The sequence below is a fragment of the Gymnogyps californianus genome, chromosome 6, assembly GCF_018139145.2.
Source record: "Gymnogyps californianus isolate 813 chromosome 6, ASM1813914v2, whole genome shotgun sequence".
Lineage (NCBI taxonomy): Eukaryota > Metazoa > Chordata > Aves > Accipitriformes > Cathartidae > Gymnogyps > Gymnogyps californianus.
The window spans coordinates 36,684,613-36,704,215 of NC_059476.1; the positions used below are offsets into that span (position 1 = coordinate 36,684,613).

Sequence of the window (19,603 nt, forward strand, 5' to 3'; positions counted from 1 at the left end):
GTAACAAACGGTGGAAAAGATGGAATATGGGCTGCATACAAAGAAATTACTAGAGGTTACACTGCAGGAGAAAGCTGTAAAAAACACAGTGTTAAGGAAAAAAGAATGATTTTAACTGTACTGCTTTGTATTATATCCACATCTACTGCCAGCACAGAAACCGCATGTTCTACAGTTTATTACAATGAATGAATTTCCCTGCTTTTCAAGTGAGATCTTGGTATCCTAGCTGTACTCTCGATTTAATGTATGCAAAAGTCACCCTCCAATTGAAGAAATATGCATGATGCAAGCATCCATACACATCAACCAACAAAGGTTTTCATTCAAGTCTTTTATTATAGCTTGAATTTTTTCACTGCATTTAAAAATCTAAAAAAAATAAATATTTGTTTCACAGCTGCAAGTCACATATGCATTAACACCACAAAATCTGGAATTTAACCAGAGAAGGAAAGTCAAATCCGAAAGTGTCCAGCTAAGCACAATCGTCTCAGGGCAATTGTACTAAAAATAAAATCTTAAGAAAAGGGGAGGGAAGTGTTAAAGAGTTATTTCAAATGCATTTATCTGGAAAAAAGTGAAAATTCTATTAGAAACCATAAACTACGCCTTCAGCATTTAAAAATAAACGTTTAACCTCTTGACAGCAACAATCGTCTGGTGCATCTTTTTCTTTTAAACTGTATTCTTGACACATGGCTGCAGAGGTTTCAAATGATAAGTTAACCTAGTTTATAATCGTGTCCACTTAATTACAGAATCAGTCCTTAAAAATAAAACAGTGTATTAAGTCAGCTTGTCCATCCATATTAAAAATGCCATTGTATGCAGTTTTGTATCGGCACTAAGTGACTGCTTCATGGATTGTACATTGTGAAGATGAATGTCTCTTAAACAATCACTCTTGTTATTAAGGTTCTTAAAACAAACCAGAAAAATATATATCTTCAGAAATCAGAGTAGTCACTTTCTTGTTAAAAGCCATAAAATAAACTCATATTCAATTACAAGCAATAGAAACCATACTGCTATTGGAACATAATTATTTTATCACAAAAATTTATTATTTACAAAATGAAAAGTTACCAAGTGAATTTATCAGGGAAAAAGTTAAATGTTCTTACTAAGTGATCTGAAAAACTTAAGCAAGTCTCTCATGCACTCACACGCCAAATTGTTTGCATAATGTGAAATGTTAATTCATGTTAGTGAAACTTGACTCCCATTCACAATACTCTTGTTTTTATTATAAGATGGCAAAATCCACATGGTTCTGTACAAGAAGGTATGTATTAAGACAGCTCCTCGTTTTTGTCAATGTTTTTTGGCTCCCATGAATATCTGTACCGCTGAACATTTTTGCAAATAATCAGTTATATTATCAACTCCATCATTTAGTCCACTGAATTCACCACCACAAGAAAGACACAAAAAGTTAGTTTAACGATCCCACGTTACACAGAACTCTCATTTCTGAAGTTATACTAAACTGAAACCTTCGTAGTGATCTATAGCCTGGATCAACTTAGATGTTAGGGTTTCTTTATCTGTGTATTTTGGAAGATCAAGAAGATTAAAGCAAGTGTGAGCTACCGGAAGATAACCTTCTCCACCTCCTGTTGGTTGGATGACTAGTTTAAGACACTTCATTCCAAGAATTGGAATACGATCACTGCCTGTCAGAAACACTGCCAAGAAAAAACAAACAAACAAAGTCTTGAAAGGAGTTTAAGACTAACATTGTATACGTCATATACGCCGTTCTAATCATTGTTTGCATTTTTTTATTATTCCAGCAGTGGTTAGCTTTTCACATTGAAGTTGTTCTGCTAAGTTTGAAAAACAGGGAATAATGACTTAACCTGATTTCCAGCTTACACATATGAACTCTTAACTTTAACACGACAAGTGATATATAAAAGGAAAACTTCTCATTTTAGCATATGAAACCAAACAGTCAAAAAAAAAAAAAAAAGAGGAAAAAAAAAGAGTAGGAAGTTCTTCATGCATCAGAATTTTTCATTAAAAAAAAAAAAAAATCCATCGGCTGTATCTTTACTGAGCATTTGCAAGCATCTTGTGAACACACAGAATTACTTTGTTCAATAAGAAATTTATCTGAATTGGAAACTAATCTACGATCTAGTCTCAACAAAAGCTCATTCACAGGAAGCTTTGATAACTTTGGTTTTTCTCTGTACATTTCCACTCATATCAGTACCTTGACATATATACAATCAGTTATAACTCCAAAATTCCATCTATGTGCAATGAAAAAACTGGAGGATGTGAACCTTCTGTCAAAACACAGAAAAAAATTCCTAGTCATCAGATAAATGACACTAGCAGTTTAGGTTGTTGGGTTTTTTGGGGGGTTTCTTTTTTTTTGTGTGTGTGTGGGGGTTTGTTTGTTTTATTTTTTAATGCTGCTCTGGTCTACTGTGATCTTCTAACTGCCGACCACCCAGAATTACTCAGGAAACCCAAGGAAATTCAGAGACAAGCTCATAATCAATTTCTTCTACTGTGATTTTTTTCTTCCAAATAAAAGTTAATCACATTATTAAAGACAAATACTTACATCTGCCCTCTTCTAGCAAGAGCCTGAAATCACAGTGATCCTGTTCAGTTACCAACTTCTACGAAGTAGTTTCAAATACTTACACAAAAACTGTTTTTTCTTCTCCAAAGACAACTCATGAAAAACCTCCCAGAATATTTTAATTGTAGGATGGTCTGCCCAGTATTCTCCTTTGTATTCTGTATTCTAAAATGAGCAGAAAATTAGGTTATTGTTCGCACGTAGAACTAGTAGGATAATCTGACATTAAAGTAGAATGAATGTGGTTTGTGTAAAGGGATACTGCAAGTGACATATTACTGTTTTTCTTGGTCAAGTTTCTTCAGCTATTCAGTCCGACTTCAACTATATGGACAAGTGGATGTACTCCAAAGCATTTTCAATCCCAATATAGTAGTGACAAAGTCTCACAGTGAGTTTTCGCAATCAAGAATATTTACTTTTATTAACTGTGTGCATTTTGTTCACTTTCCCCCTTCTAACATAATACATTGTATAGAGCTGCCTTTTGGTTCTGTGGATTTTACTTCCTCTCTCTTCTTTTAAGGCTGATCTCCTTCAGAAATTAGATGGCAAAACTAAGCAGGAAGGTAAATAATATTTTAGTGTCTTAATTCACTGACATTTAAAAAAAGAGTTCCTCACTCATGCAGTCAATCCAATCACGGCTGGAAGTCACATTAATTAAAACAGAGCTCAAAAGGACACTTCAAGATTTTGCTTTTGCATCTTGAAATTAAAAATACATGAAACAAACAGCTAACTATGCTTCTTACCTTCTCCAATTCTTTCCAATCATAATTTGTGTTCCCAATCACCATTGCCTGCAACTCGCTGGGCTGGAACAGCTGAAGAACTTTACCTCCACATACTTTGTGGAAGCCTGCATGGAATGCACTGAATAAGGAAGCCACAGATTTATTGAAGATGTAATCCACATATGCATCTACAAAATCTTGCCTGTACAAAGAAGAAAAAAAGAATTATGTTGACAGAAGGGGGGGGAAAAAAAAAAAGCATGTGTCACCCTTCTACCAATAAAACAGTAGCCATTTCTGTATAGAACACAGCATAGAAAGTTAAGCAAAAAGGATCCTAACATATTATATTCTCTGCTTCATGTAACAACCATAGTGAAGAAAACCTCAATGAAAATGGCACATAAATGTATTTCCCCACCACGCCCTCCAAGACAGAGTCCATAATGTGCAACAGAAAAACAGTAGCATTCAGCATTATTTATTTCAGGCACTATAAACATTTCTCTCATTTGTATGCATTGCAGTGAATGGGACTGAATGGCAACAAGCTTAAAGGTTTGAATTACATGCAGTGTCCTGAAACCGACTAGTCAAACTCACTGTTGTATTTTTTTTAATTTAAAAATATTACCATATTTGCACTAAAAATGCAAATCAACTTCAAATGGGCATTTGAGTCCCACACAGTAGAAGGAGCTAGGATACTGAAAAACAGACAGCCTGTTATCTGTGCTTCAGTACAAGGAGTTCTCCTATCTTGTTGGAGACATCTTTTTCCGCAGCATTTAGGAGGGAACTAAAATGCATTGCTGTGATAGAGTATTTATGATCATGACTTTTTTTTTTTTTTTTTAATTACCATTTTACTCAATCCTAGTTAACACTGTTAGTTTCTACACTGGCAGAGTGACTTCAATTATAGATTACAGTTATCCTACCAACATACATTCTCTGTGGAAACCCACAATATTTGAACAACATCCACAGTATTTGAATAACATCACCAATAATTTAAAGAATCATCTAAACACATTTTGATGATATATTTATTAAAGGTGTTGAACTGGAAATAGTGGAGATAAGCAAAGTGGTGAATCACACTCCTCCTCTTCCAGCACTCAATAAGATATCTATTTTATGCACGCTATGTAATTAGCAGAGAGGCAGGTAACCTGTGTAATACTAACAGTGGAAGGAAAGGCTGCTCCAGAGAAAATTCATAGCAATATACTAATTAGCATTATTATACTCTATGTTAATATTTTAAAACCTGAATTAAAGCATCATAGAATATTTGGATCTTGAGAAACAGGACTTCTTCATTTCTGCAAGACAACGGGTAACAACAGCACAGCATACATTCCATGAGCACCTTGAAACTTCTCATAATTCAACTCCAATTTTACTGTCACTTTGTGACAGAACACCAAACCACCACCAGAGAACTTAAAAGCTATCATGTTTAAGATAAAGTATCACAAATCCTCAGCTATGAGCCAAGGATTTAAAAAAAAAAAACCAAAAAACAAACAAACAAAAAAAATCACATGACAGGTATAGGTGGTGATTGCAGTTGGTAATGGTAGGATAAGTCAGGAGGATAAAAATCACTCCATTGTGGGAGGTACTGTCACTGCTATGTGCAGGTTTATGATACCCTCAGAATCTTCTATCATCACTCTTTCCTCTACAACAGACCTAGCTAGTTATAGAAAATGTTGCCCAAAACATTTGCCCTCTAGGAACATGCCTAGAGGTACATTTTCTCCCTCATTCCTACCATGCACAGCCTAGGTGCATTCTGTTCTCATAGAGTATGCTCTTTCCCTTCGATTCTCCCTTTACTCTGGGACAAGTAAAAGCACAGACAATTCACGAAGATCAAAGAACAGTCAGGAATACATGAGAGGAATGGACAGAGAGAGATAGGAAAATGGTAGTATTCTGCAAAAAGGGACAAAAGCACCACCAGATACATTCTGCCTATCCTCCAGGAGCAGAAAGGGAACAAAGGGTGGGAGAGGCTGCTTTTATAAATAGAAGTAACAGAATCCTTGACCAAGGAAAAAAAAAACCACCCCTCACATACTCTTCTGAAAATAACACTAGATAACATTAGATCAATTTATCCGCTCTACAAAGGGAAGACTTCTCTGAAATAATATTTCATATATGAATAATTGCCACATAATGGCACCCAGGTTGAAGTTTTCATCATTACTCACTAAATTCCAATTATATATAACTTCCTGCAGAACCACAACCATTTTTCATCTTACGAAATGAAGACCACGTAGTCAAAATGGGCCCTAAAGAGCTTCAAAATACTTCTAAGTTCAAAGTGAAAAAGAAGTATTACACATTCTGAGTAAAATTAGATAGCCTCTCCACAGCTGGCAAATCCTTAAATACAATAGCTATTTTAACAATACACATGAGAACAGCTTGGAAGAACAACCAAAGTAGTTTTGCCTCCAACATTAGCGTAACAGCTTGGCAGAAAATATTTATAGCAGCCCAGTTACATTCCCAAGGCAGATAGCAACACTGAACTACGCTGTAACCCATAAAACTCACCTATTTTGTTTGACTACAGGAATGTCAGCACCATTAGGAACAAGCTCTTTAATTTCTGTTGTACCAAAATTTTCCACAGTGATCTATTTAAAACAAACAAAAATAGTATAAATCTTATTTACTGCGTAGAGTACTTCTTCCCATCACTTAGCTAACAGCAACATGAACGGCAGACACAGATGCTAAAATTCATGGGAATCAGCAGCTGATGCTTTTGCTCAAACACTCCATCAGAGGCAGTTACAATAGATGGTATGAGCTTGATAAGAAACACTTCAAACACTATATAAAACTTACAGTAAAATTAAGACAAAATACTTCTTCTATGTCATCCTCTGGATAGTCCAGTAACTGTTGCATTCCCCTGCAAAATAAGTTACAAAGTACTTGTACCAGTGGAAAGAAAGATGAACTTATTTTCCTGAAGTATTCTTTATGCTTTGATAATTCAAGTTTAAAAAAGTAAAATCTTTCTACCATTATTTCATTTATTAGCTCACTGACTTGCACCTTGTGCAGTGTTGGGACATCTCAAGCAATCGTTTTGCTATTACTTGTAGTGTTATTTCCTTTTGATTATCTCCAGGTGTGAAGAGAGAAGATTCATATCCTAGTCTTCAGCTAAGGGGTTCCCAAACCAGAGGCGGTAAGTACTTAATAGCCATCGACAGGCTCTTCCATTAACTGGTTTGATCTCTCCTTGAATCTATGACAACTTTAGCATTCACAACACTGAGGCAATCAAATATCCACTTCGCTCGTTTGAACCTCCTATCTGTTAATGCTATTCAAATCCCTACTCAAGGGCAGATATTTAGCGTGTATTTGTTCCTGAGATAAGCAAAAACATTTCCTTGATGACTAAATAAGCTGTTCAGAACTAAAACTATGTTCACACTTAGGCTTATAAATTTAATGGCTAAAACTCAAAGGTTTTGCATTTCAAATATTATTTTCCCCTAAAATTCTTGTAGAATAATAAAACAGAAGACACAAATACTAAAACCAAGCATTTAGAAGCAAGTGTTTAACAATAGCATGTATCCTTTCTCAAATGACATGATGGCTGCAAGTTACTCTGAGCTGTTTATCCTGTTAGTGTGAAAATAACACATTTTCTTTATGTTCTTAAAGGAAAATGTTGGATTAAAAATTAATTCCTAGTAACACTGATTCTTCTTTCTTGCTTACCTGCCAACATCTGGCATCAACTCTTTTAAGTCATCCAGGGATGGTTTCTTATTCAATAGCTTTTTGTACAAAGCCAAAGGGAAATGAAGGTCTACAATAGTAAAATTATATATTGCTAGCCCACAGACAACACCAATCAAATGAAACAAGTCACTGTCTTCAAAGGTCTAAGAACAGAAAACAAACAAGATGGTTTAAAATAAAGAAGTTATTTTAATCTTGCAGCGTCCAGAAAACAGTGTACAGTGCAGTATAATCTGAGTGAGTTTCATTTATATTTTCTTTAAATATATATGTATCCATAAGTACTGAGGAAAACAGGATGAAGTTTTAACCAGCTGAGAGAGACTGAAATCCAAGGAAACAGAATGCTTTCTACTTAAAAAAACCAAAAAAAGCTGAGATAGAACGTATTTTGTGTTACAAGTGATGCATACTGCTGGAAGTACTGCATTAAGATTCTGGTTTTGTCAGTGACTTACTATTGCACTGTTCAGTGCTTAGATATATGTCAATTTTTTAAAAAATTATGTTTGGGAGGAGGAGGAAGGAGCTCACTATTGACTCCTTTGGAGTTAATAGCCAAGGCTTAAAACACAACAGTGGAAATGTTAACATTCAGGTATTTGTGATATAGCCACCTTAGTATTTTTCTCTGAAAGAGGACTAAAAAGTCAATGATCAAAACTTTCGAGAAAGTATGACCAGATGACTACCTACGAAATGGACCCATAAATGTGACTGAACACAGAAAGACCTGTTCACCATGCCACTTCAAGAATTTTTCTCTGCCACCTTGATTTACTGATTCTGCTCTTGGAATCAGTTTACTCTGGCTGGCACTTCTTCCTATTAAACTTGTCTGGTTGGGGACAACTGGTAAGGAGTAAGTGAGGAATGGGGAAAACAGAAGGGGAAAGTTTTGATCTAACAATGACAAAAATAAACATTTTTTGAGAATACTTACTTCAGCTTCTCCTCTTGAAATAAAACTACCACAAACTACTATGTTCACACATTATTAATACAAATACTGTAAGTTAAAAGAAAATTAATGACTATAGATCGCACCCTACCTTATCAGAGAACCAGATCAGCCTGGACTCTTCATAATACCTGAACATTCCGTATTTGGGATCTAGCAACTCCCTCATGATGAGCAAAAAAAATTCTTTCCGAACACCTCCAGCATCAACAGCTTCTTCCCCTACAAAAATAACCTGAAACACACAATTCAGTTAGCACTGAATTAAAAACGGATTGTGAAACAAGATTTGTCCAAAAATATTCTCAATTACTCACACGTCAGTGAAAGACACTTTGAGCAATATGTACTGATAATACCTTGAGTGGCTTCTTGTAGTCTACATTCTTTGTTTTCCTTAGGACTTCCACAGCATCTCCTACAATATTGTCTCTCCGTACCATTAATATCAGGCATGGGTTGACAGATTCAAATACTGGCAGAAAGAGAGAAGACAAATTCTGCCTGTGAGCCTGATCAACAGCCATCTGGAAAAAAATGAAAGTGAAAGCGTCAGTAGGCAACATAAGATTCCTGTCAACATTAAATGTCCATCAGTCTTGTCTTAAAAAGTGCAGAAGACATGAATGGGAAGACCTATTGTGAGAGCTACTGAATTTGCCCAAATTTTCTTCATATTGCTTTTATCTCAGGAAATATTCTTCCTTTACCCATTAGCCCCATCAATGCTAACGTTCAGGAAAGTCTTAGAATACAGTTTTTGACATTCCAGTCAAAATACTTTGGCTAACAAAAGGAAGAAAAAAAAAATATTGCACTTCATCTAATGACAAGTAAGCTGTTTAATATAAATCTGGCATGAAAACATCCATTAAAAACTAATTCACAGAATGAAAAGTGATTTGTTAATCTATTTCATTTGTATTATAGATTTTTATATTACAATTGTTCAAAAACAAAATACTGTTGTAAATGTTCTGAATATGGCATAGAACTCTTGAAAGTCCGTGTGTTTTAATACTATTTAATATTGTTAATAGAAACATTCAATGTGAACATTTCCCTGAATTCATCAAATGTTCGTATTGACTGTGTATATACATTTTTAAAGGCATAAGAAACTATGTTTATTAAGAACTACAAAAGCAAGCTAGTATTTTTCTACATGAGCCCATTACTTGAGCTTGACTTATCTCTCCCGTTTAATTTCACTCAGAACAAGAACTTTTATTATTATGTTAAACATTATAAACATGGGGGGGGGGGGGCTGGTGCTCTTACTGCTGTTACTTTTACAGTAGCCTCCCTTCATTCTTCCTTTCCTTTTTTAAGAATATGATTTATTATACTCTTACAGCAACTGAACAGGTATGGATTATAGATATAAAGAAAAAATTCCAAACATTGAACAAAAGTACAGCTCACCACATCACACTGGTTTCAGTCCTACCTAGAGAATCATGAAAACACGTAAGATCCTCTCAGTTACTTTAGGGTTGTCTAGTGTACCTATCTCTAGACAATAGATATGGGTCAAGATACAGAATTGTTTGTATCAAGTCTAATTTCTAGGAAAATCTCTAGTTAAAACAGAAGTGAACAGATTAGGAGTAACATATAATTGCATAACAGGAAAAGAGCCAAAAACTACTGCAAACTGCAAGATCAGGAAACCTACTCTCACTATCCGAAGTAGATGCTAGATTTTCAAGATAAGCTTCTTTTCTACTGCCTTGCAGACACCGATCAGACTTCACAGATTAGCAGCATTTTGAAGGTGGTATGACAGATGAAATGACAAATTAGGTGTGCACTAGATATTCACGTGGTGCCAACATGTTGCCTCTCTGATACTACCAATCTTAAGAACAGCACTAGCTCCTAAGTCCCATCAAGACAAGAAATTAAAAGTAACTATAACTGGCTGCTGCCTCTAACAAGACAGATTGACTTCCAGCTCCAGGCTTTACACATATATCATATGTGTCTGCTCATATGGGAGGTAGGGTTGTTTTTTGGTTGGGGGTGGTGGTTGGTTGTGGTTTGGGGGTTTTTTTTGGGTTGGGGTTTTTTTTTTTGTTTTGGGTGGTTTTGTTTTGTTTTTTACACCTGTACTATGGGTTGTTAACACCTTAAGAAAGCCATCTCATTAATGACAAGAAGTCCCTTAGAAATTTATGCAATTATTAAACAATCTAATTTCAATGAGATCCCAAAACCACTAGCTTCTATCGTGTACATACTCTGAGATTAAAACTAGATCCCTCATTCTTATGGAGAAGACGTTACACAGAGTTTAAAAAAACAAAGAACAAACAACAAACAAAAACCCCACAAAAAACCATCACCAACCCCCACCCCCCAAGACCCCCAACTAAAAAAAAAAAAAAAATAAAAAAAATTCATAACATTAAAATGGAGACTCTTACCTGCATCTGTATGACTGCATCTGTTTGTAGCAGAGTTGTCTTTGCCTGGGCATCAAATACAAACGGGTATGTGCAAATTGTAACAGGAATATCTGTTAACTAGAATGAAAAGAACCATGTCATATCTCTGCTTATTCAAACACCACAATCATGGTTAAAGAAGCCACTGCAATAGTACTCATTTAATACATCTATTTTACTGGAAAGAGAAAGAAATCTTTACTCATTGTTAATGCAGGACCAAAGCATCTCAGGAAAATTAAATAGATTTTCAATTGTTTAGTACTTAAAAAAAAAAACCAAAACACCACCACACCAAAACACACGCAAACAACACTCTCACTTAGTACATTTTAATTTCAGAACTTTTATTACAGCTAGTGGATATCATCAAAGTAGTCCTTGTTTTCAAATGCTGCTCTGAATTTGCAATACAAAGAATCACATATTTTTGCCCCACAAAAACCTCTTCAGATTATAGCCATGCTAACTTAAAGCTTTACTCCCAGTAGAACACATCAGACAGTCCTTGACATTCATATTTCTGATTTCCTTACATTCTGCAAAAGAAATCAGATTGCAACCAATCTTACCTCAGTTAATCCATGGTTGACATCCTATGACAGCATTTGCACAAAGGTAGCAATAATTAAGATGAAAAAGCAGCATTAGTGTCTGCATTAATTATTCATCTCTGATGTAGAATTAAAAATACTTATCTACAGCTTCCCCCCCAAAAGAATGTTTACTGAGAAATAAATATCAACCATAAACATTCTAATTAATCTACCAAATACAACCATGCCTTTCAATACCCTATATATCAGTCTTAAAAAAAAAGGACCATTGAAGTATCACGTTTTCTTGGATGCAAAAAATTAAACATTTTAAATGTTTACTTCCATACACTAATAAATGACATTTGCTGTTGCCTATGTATTTTCATTCTCAAATGACTGTAGCATGTCAAACTAAATGCAAAACATTTTTAATGAGTAAAGATTTAAAAATACAAAAGAACCCCACCACTTTATCATAAAAGTCTCAAGAATCATTTCGGTCTATGATAAGATATGATATGAGAAAAACAATTGACTCTTGAAATTTGAGACAGACCAATATATATGGCTGGGACTGTGTGGAGACTTCCACAACAAGCTGTATCAACTTTGCTAAGAAACTAAGTTATCCATCTGGTGCTGTGTCACCCTCCTTATTCTCCACTGAAAGCTAAGTTCGTTTCCACCTAGCAGGCAGAAAACAGAAAAAGAATAAAATGTAATGACAAACTAATAAATTTTAAATTTGACCACATATATGAGACTCAGAAGTCAAATATGTAGACACCCATGGCTCACAGAAAGTGATGGCCAGAATACTTTGCTTTCTATCTGTATCCTTAATTCCTACAGGAAACATCAGATTTGAGTATCCCATTTGTCACAGGTAGATTTATGCAATTTTGTACTCCTACTGTATCTACCATTATTTATTCCTAATTCAAATGGTTTTTCTCAACTCCTTTAAGCTGTATCTCAAGAACGCCTCTTCAAATCAATAGTTCATTACTTAGTACCTTCAGTTTTTCCCCACTCATTTTTCTGTTGTTGAAAGAATAAAAGTTTTTTCTTCCAAGTTTCTCTGAGAATACTCTGAATACTTCTGAGATTCTCTTCTTCTGTATCTTCCCCTCCATGTTTTAATTAAGGAACTGAGCAAACAGTTTTGCCTCAAGTTACGACAATAAAAATTACACTAGCTAAAGAAATTTTGATTCATGATTACTTGAATAGGCAAGTACGGTTTCCTATCATTTGAAAAGCAAGAACACAGGAAACTAGTGGATATGAAGGCAGGAAAAGGCCATCAAAACCATTTATGAAGGAGTCCTTCTGACTAAGGCCATGGAACTTCTTTCAGTCCTATAACAAATCAAAATAACTTTTTCTGCTGAACTTGAAACTGCACAAATGCATGACAAAATAATGATGATTAAAGGGAAATTCAGTATCTAGAATTTTCTCAGTAATGTCAAGCTACTGCTCAATCTTCCGATTTAATTAACAAATGGAGCTTAAGGCTTTAATTACAAAGCAATTTGCCAGCTCTCATTTTCCCATATTCAGTATTTTCTTCTCTGATCACGACACATGCAATCTGGGTTTGTTTACATAGTTGCAAAGGTCATAATCTTTTAAATTCTATCACTTCTGTGCCCTTCACTGGCATACCCTTCTCTGTTCCATATATACAACCTGTCTCTAATTCCAAGGCCCTGCAATGCTTATCCCTAGCTTCTACATTTCGTTTAGTATACTACCCCTTTTAGCTACCAACACCAGCCTACATCACACACCAGTTACTTTTTCAGCCAAGCTTGGCTGAAATAAATGTTTGTCACGGCTGCCAATACTGACTCATTATGCCTTTACACTCCCCAATCTCATTATTGTTATTTTACATTGCAATTTTAATTCTTTGGTAGACAGCACCGCTTGCTTTGTATTCATAAAATACAGCAAAAGTAGGTCTCCCATGTTCAGGACCTTCCAGGTACTGCTGCAAAAAAATTACATTTAGGTGGCTAAAGAAAGCATATTAACTTACTCAATATTCTTTCAAAGCATAAGTCAAAGAACTCTGTGGCAAAATCCTATCCAACTCACTAATTCTCTGCAGTGTCATTAATTTACACCCACTTACCACTCTTCTGTTTACAGATCCAGGAATTAATTATCTTAGTTCTTGCTGCTATACTCAAAGTAGAAAACTATGTTAGTTATCTGCCCCCTGTAACTCCCTATTATGCTTCTAGACTTAGTTTTCCAAGACAGTTTCAGCCTTCTCATTGACTGAACCTATCTTATATAGCAATTCAGTTTATTCTGGATGTTTTCCTATCATGAATTATCACTTTACTAACTTTTTTGACATGGCAAGTCTCAAGTGACAGCATTCTAAATCACTTTTTAATTGATGGATTAAAACGTTGAACAGTATCAGTCCTAAGAATGATACCCTACAAGAAGCATACCTATTTAACAATTCTTCCTTAGCTAGTACCTGACATAAGATGAGTCTGTTCAGCATCAGTGATCTGTGAAGATATTTTTATGAAAAGAAAGTGCCCATATTTAGAGAATCTATAGGCTTCTCTAAAGGAAAAAACCCAAAAACAAAACATGGGGGGAAAAAAACCCACAAAAACCCAAATAAAAACCAACACAACTTACCATTCCAAATACCTGCTGCTGGACCCAGTTGACATAGTCATTTCTGATATCTATCAAATCTTGTATCTCATGAATGTAAAATCTGTCATACTGTATAACTTGTCCTCTTTCATTTACCTAAAAAAGTGCAATTTATTTTTTTATTAGCACTTTGTATAACGGTTTTCAAAAGGACATTTTCCATGTTTTTCAAGCATTTGATACGTCAGCCACTGATACCCAGCTACTAAAAACATTCTAGAAAAACAACAGTGCCTACAAGAATGCAAAAAACAATGTTAAAGACATGGATACACGGATTATTCACAATCCCATCAAAGATGCAAAGAAAAGTAAGATTAACTGAGCATGCAGTATCGCACAATACAGTGCTGCCACTTTGAAACATCATATGATCTCACAGTAACAGTGATGAATATACATATTCATGTATACAATGGAACAAATACTTGTTCCTGTATTTGCACAAGTTTAAGAACTAGGATTCAAGAACTCTGTTCTTAATTACAGTATGAATACTATCTCTATTACCTGTGACCAGAGGAACATTTTCCATTTAAAAACATTAAGCTTAGAAAGAGAGAGACGTGGAAAAATAACTTTGTACAAAGGCTTGTCTCTACAGTATAATTTTAATCCAGAAGCATACACACTTTCCTAACACATACTTCTTTTCCCAAGGACTGCTAAGCCCTGTTAACTGCCAAAACAGCAAGATCCCCAATTCTGTCTTTATAACCAGATAATCTAAGCCTACTTTTCTCAAACATTTCCCCCACCATTCCCGCCCCCCCCAAACCACCAGATACTAAATCCATGAAATACCCCAGATACGTCACCCCATTTTTTTCCTCTTTCTTTAGCCCGTACCAGCTCATTATTAAGACTATACCAATATAAACAGTTGGGCAGCAGGGTAGGTACAAATTTAACTATTTCTACAATGTAACTACATATTAGTCAGTTAGGTTACAAAAAAAATAGGAACTTAGGAGAGCCACATTACAATTCTACAATTACCCATGAGGCTTTAAGATTTTAAGATCAACTTCAGCTGTTAAGACTTACAGCTACTGCAAGCCTGAGCAGTGACAGAAATTCTAAAGGCAGTAAAATAATCGTTTATTATATACCAACAGCTTTCCATATCAGAATCTGTAATGGACATCTTGCACTTCTAACACAAGATAGTTACTAAACAGTCTTACTCTCAGCCTTAATTTGATGGTCTCCATAAAGAATAAAAAAAAGCTGAGCAAACCATAGCATACCAATTTCAACTTCCAAAGCAGAAATCTCTTCCATTCTTTCTGACAGCGTGGGGAGGAGGGCTGTTAGGTATAGCACACAAAGGTCCAATTTAGACACCTGTGCCCATTTTGCTAGATTGTACAAATACAGTACTTGACCCGCACCTTAAGGAATGCCTAAAATGTTCTTTTAGCCTATAAACACAAAATGCCATAGAGGCAGAATAAACTACAGAGGGAAAAAAACAGGGGGTGGGAGGGGAAACCTCAGCAGCAATTAGATATACACTGTGATGTGCACAATCTGGTTACTCTAAATGATCTGGGCTATTTTTGTTCAAAGTTCATAAATTCATTAGTTTTCATGAATGAAGTTACAATACTAGCAAACTGAATAAACAAATCAGAAAATAAGTGTTTGTCTTGGTAAAACTGTGCAGATCTTCCTTGTTCAAAATACAGCTTGCTCTTATCTTCCATTTGTGACCTTATTTGCTATCATTTCAAGCTTAAGAGGCAATTCTTTCCAACATACCCTCACAGATGCAATTGACTGGGTCAGTCTGTGTTCCCAAGAAAACAGGTAATTCCATCACCATGTCAGATTGGAATCCAGAATTCCAATGGTTCATAGGTCCAGATGGAACAACTACAGATATCTCTGTAGACGCAAGTCTAAGTATTTAAAACTCTTTCGTAACTTAATTTCTTTTAACAGCTACACAGCACACAGATGCTGACAAAAACAAGCAGATAAGTAATTGGTTAAAATTGATGTAAACATACTCTGTGCAGTATTTCCAGAACTCTGAAAGCCGTGTGTAGAAAATTGGTAAGTATTCTTCTTTCAGAAGCTGGAATGCCAATCTTGCACAACTTCAAAAGGTGGACTACGACGTCCTTGTAGAGTTCCACTATCTTGAGGAACAACGGAGGTTCAAGGACAGACCACCAATTTTCTGTCAACAAACGGTGAACACATAAACTTAGTACCTGCCATTACAACATTATGTTATGCTATCCTTTTAACTAAAAAACATGTTTTGCTAGAAAACATACTTGTCAGTTACCAAAGACTCTCAAAAAAAAGAAGTTTAACACAGCAAGAGTGGTGCAGACTTTTAAACAGCAAACTACTCTTTGTATAAGTAATGAAACCTCTGTTCAAACGCTCTATTGTTACACACCAACTCTTTAAATTAAGTCTGTTCATTCAGAGTACATGACAGTATCACGAAGTAACATTTGACATAAAAACAGATGGCTCAAACCCTGAAACCTTGACTTAAGCAAACAGTCCTGAGAGCAATGGAAAGTGATGGAAAAGAAAAGGATCTACAGTTCAAAGAAATTATCAGTTTGCTTTTCTTTACAGCACACAAGTTCTTTACTCTCACCAAAAACTACTGAAAAACACAAGAGATGGGTTACAAGGCAAAAAATAATTGAGGAAGAAGAAAGTACCCTCTCAAAAAGATACCAATTAAAAAGGAAATATTCTGAAACCTCAATTCTTTAAGCTGAATTTCAAGTGACAGGAGTCTCAATAAGAAGGTGTAAGGAACTGGAGTTAAAAAATAGAGCTATTCTCAGCTGCATGTTTGAAGACCACATCTTAGGATCAATGAGAAAACACGAACTGCTCAGAAGCAACCAAACAGGTGCTGTCGTCAAAACAAAGACAATTTAACATATGCTCTGCAACACTTCTGTAAATTGCTTAGAGCTTGTTAGCTGTCTGACCATGTAATTTTCACTTTAAAGTGCGAAGACACGTATCAAATACACTGAACTACACAGTTTAATTCCTCCCAAATGGAATCAGTCCAAAAACTACAATACCACATGAATTCATATTGATGGCCAGTTAACTCACCCAGAAGCAACAGAATAGGTGTTTTCTTACACATCAAGCAATGTTAACCCTTCACTTTCTCATTGGGGAATTCTATACAACTGTAAATACACAGCAGGTGTTGCTGAGACCATGTCTTCACTGACGGATTTTTTTATACATTTTCATCTGGAGATCCTTAGTTTTAACAGTAAAGAATTCAGTTTCTTACCAAGAACTTTCAGAGGAGCTTTTTCTAGGTTCAGAATAGCTGTTCCAAAAGGAATAGCTAACGTTGTGAAATTGTTTGCATCACTCATCAGTGGGCATTCTGGTAGAGTGAGATACAGCCTCAAAGCTTCAACATCTGGTAAGGAGCTCGTCAATTTGGGAATAAGGTTCTTTTCCAAACTAGCTGCCACCTACAGCACATCATAAAATTCTGTTTATTTTAATGCAATTGTGAATTTAAACAAGTGCCCACCTAGATAAAAAATAATCTAGAAAACAATCATCAAGAGTTTAAATTAGACTATTATACATTTAGAAAAAAGATAGTATATTAAAAATTAAAATACAATATGCTGATGTGTCACCTAATTGTCACAACATGACACAGTTTTACATATTTGCAGTTGATATATTATTGAGTAAAGAAAGTTATTAAAAGGGTCAGAGCAAGCATAACAATAGTATTTCTGGATAGGTGTAATGCAGAAAGATAATCTCAAACATAAGGAAAATATGCAGCACAAACCTGTTGTGATATATGAGTGTGGTCAGGCTGTATAAGTTTGTGAAATAGTAGTCTAGCAGCATTCATATCAACCCCTGAGAATCTAGTGCTGGTTTTGTAATGATCATCATTGCTGCAGAAAGAAAAAAAAACACAGAGGAAAACACTGAATCCTGTATTCTCAGCAACTCAAAAATTTTTTCCTCCTTGAATTTTTAGCCCCACTAAGGAATTAAAACGTGAGAGATCACAGTATCAGACTTCCATTTCTTATATGACCTTTTAAGCCACTGAAAAAAAAAAAAATCTTCTCTAACTGCAAGACAATCGTGTAAAAACACTAGTATCTAAACCAGCCTGTGCAATATATTCCCCTTGAATTATATACAACCTGTGGCTGAGAAGTAATGAGTTTTGCTGGCTTACGTGGTAGCAGCCAGGCGGCACACACTTCCAAAGACCGGCAGGAGACATGCTGCGTTTGGGCCAGCTGACAAACCATATGGCAGTAAAGGAGCTAGAATTTTAAACTGCGGGTATCAGAGCAACAGCAAGATAAGGAAAGGTGTTACAGTTGAAACAAGAGACACAAGGAAGGTAGCCACCATTAATTCTGTTCACAGGAATACTTGTTTCAAAGCCTGACCACTTACCTCAAAGCCAAAAAGCTCCCATTCAGGCACCCGGCTGAGGAGAATGTTCCATCAATTTCACTGAAATTGTTCATATGAAATAAGTTACATTTATTTTGTTTTCTTTTTACAAATTTGCATTTGCAATAAAAAACTGTATTTAATCCCTAATAAATTACATTGCACAAAGGATGGAACTCTGACTTGATTATGACTAAACAACACTAGATAAAACCTCCATTCAAGGCTCAAAGTTTAAGACAGCTCAAATCAAAGCAAGTCTTGCAATTTGTTTTTAATTTCTTTGCGTCCTCCTTTAATAAAGTAGAAGCAATAACCTTTGAGTTGTTCCTTTACATGTACTGTTATTTTTCAATGTGCAACTAGATACTTAATTTAATCTTGTATAGCCATCTAAGCTGTGACAGAGATGACACAGACTAAAGGATCTAAACTACTTGACAAGCATGACAATGAAAGCACAGCAAAAGCTCTGCACATAATAAAATCAGTAATTAAAAATAGCTTTGCTATGTATATACAAAACCCCATTAATGCCCAATTCATAAGTAAAATTATGAAAGACAACTTCTTTCCTCAACATCACTTACTTAGCTATCTCTACAGGAAGTCTTCCAGATGGGAAAGTCAGCAGTCTTTGAATAAATGTTTCATTCACAGTCCAGATCTGCTTCAAAAAGTCAGGATACCTAAAATCATCTGGTGGCACCATGTTCTAGATTTTAAAGAAAGCATAAAGAATCAGGCACACAAAATTGACTTCCAGAAAAATAAACTCTCTCAATCTCTTCACTAACTGACAATTTGCCTACCCAGACTAATACTGTGAAATAAGCCCAAGGATAAATTTACTGTATTCTAGTAGTTCTGCATTCACTATGAAAGCAGAGCATACACTAAAACCATCTAGATCAGTGTGTTAATTCACACCACAGCTTACTTAGTGGTAAACTCCCTAAACATACAGTACTTTTCTATATAATGAACACTAAACAAGCTTTAGACAAGAGTAGCAAGCATCTCTTCTCCCTAGTCACTATGAACCATTTAGCTCACTGCCAAGCTGTGAGCATACAGAAAAGGAGCCATTCAATTTTTTGGACAGCTGCTCTCCCACCCCACTTCCATCAGACTCCTCTGAGAATGAATCATGTTTCTCTGAACATTTACTGCATCATCAGATGAGCTGCATTTTGATGTGCTGCTCATACCAAATGAATTCCAGTAAGATTTCTAATCGTAAAGAGGAGCAGAACCAAGACCACCATTTTGAGTAGGAGCACTGGTTCAAAAAGAGATGGCAAATAGCACCAAAAGTAAGGTTAAACTAGTAAAAGGAAACATATTTCTCCTGAGGGTGCAGTCTGACA

At 35.4% G+C, this 19,603-nt stretch overlaps 1 protein-coding gene across 1 annotated transcript in view; it reads right to left on the reverse strand.

The window, feature by feature from the left end:
- Positions 1–315: 315 nt before the first annotated feature.
- Positions 316–19,603, reverse strand: part of HERC4 (HECT and RLD domain containing E3 ubiquitin protein ligase 4) — a 36,694-nt gene continuing 17,406 nt past the window's right edge. Inside the window, exons 11-26 of the mRNA XM_050898597.1 lie at positions 18,824–18,948; positions 18,234–18,293; positions 17,602–17,713; positions 17,077–17,266; positions 15,797–15,969; positions 13,761–13,877; positions 11,121–11,144; positions 10,528–10,626; positions 8,458–8,625; positions 8,190–8,333; positions 7,114–7,280; positions 6,220–6,286; positions 5,923–6,005; positions 3,361–3,544; positions 2,668–2,770; positions 316–1,691 (exon numbers count right to left, since the gene is read on the reverse strand). Of these exons, the coding sequence (XP_050754554.1) occupies positions 1,483–1,691; positions 2,668–2,770; positions 3,361–3,544; positions 5,923–6,005; positions 6,220–6,286; positions 7,114–7,280; positions 8,190–8,333; positions 8,458–8,625; positions 10,528–10,626; positions 11,121–11,144; positions 13,761–13,877; positions 15,797–15,969; positions 17,077–17,266; positions 17,602–17,713; positions 18,234–18,293; positions 18,824–18,948 (2,025 nt within the window). The 3' untranslated portion in view covers positions 316–1,482. The remainder of the gene's footprint in view (positions 1,692–2,667; positions 2,771–3,360; positions 3,545–5,922; positions 6,006–6,219; positions 6,287–7,113; positions 7,281–8,189; positions 8,334–8,457; positions 8,626–10,527; positions 10,627–11,120; positions 11,145–13,760; positions 13,878–15,796; positions 15,970–17,076; positions 17,267–17,601; positions 17,714–18,233; positions 18,294–18,823; positions 18,949–19,603) is intronic.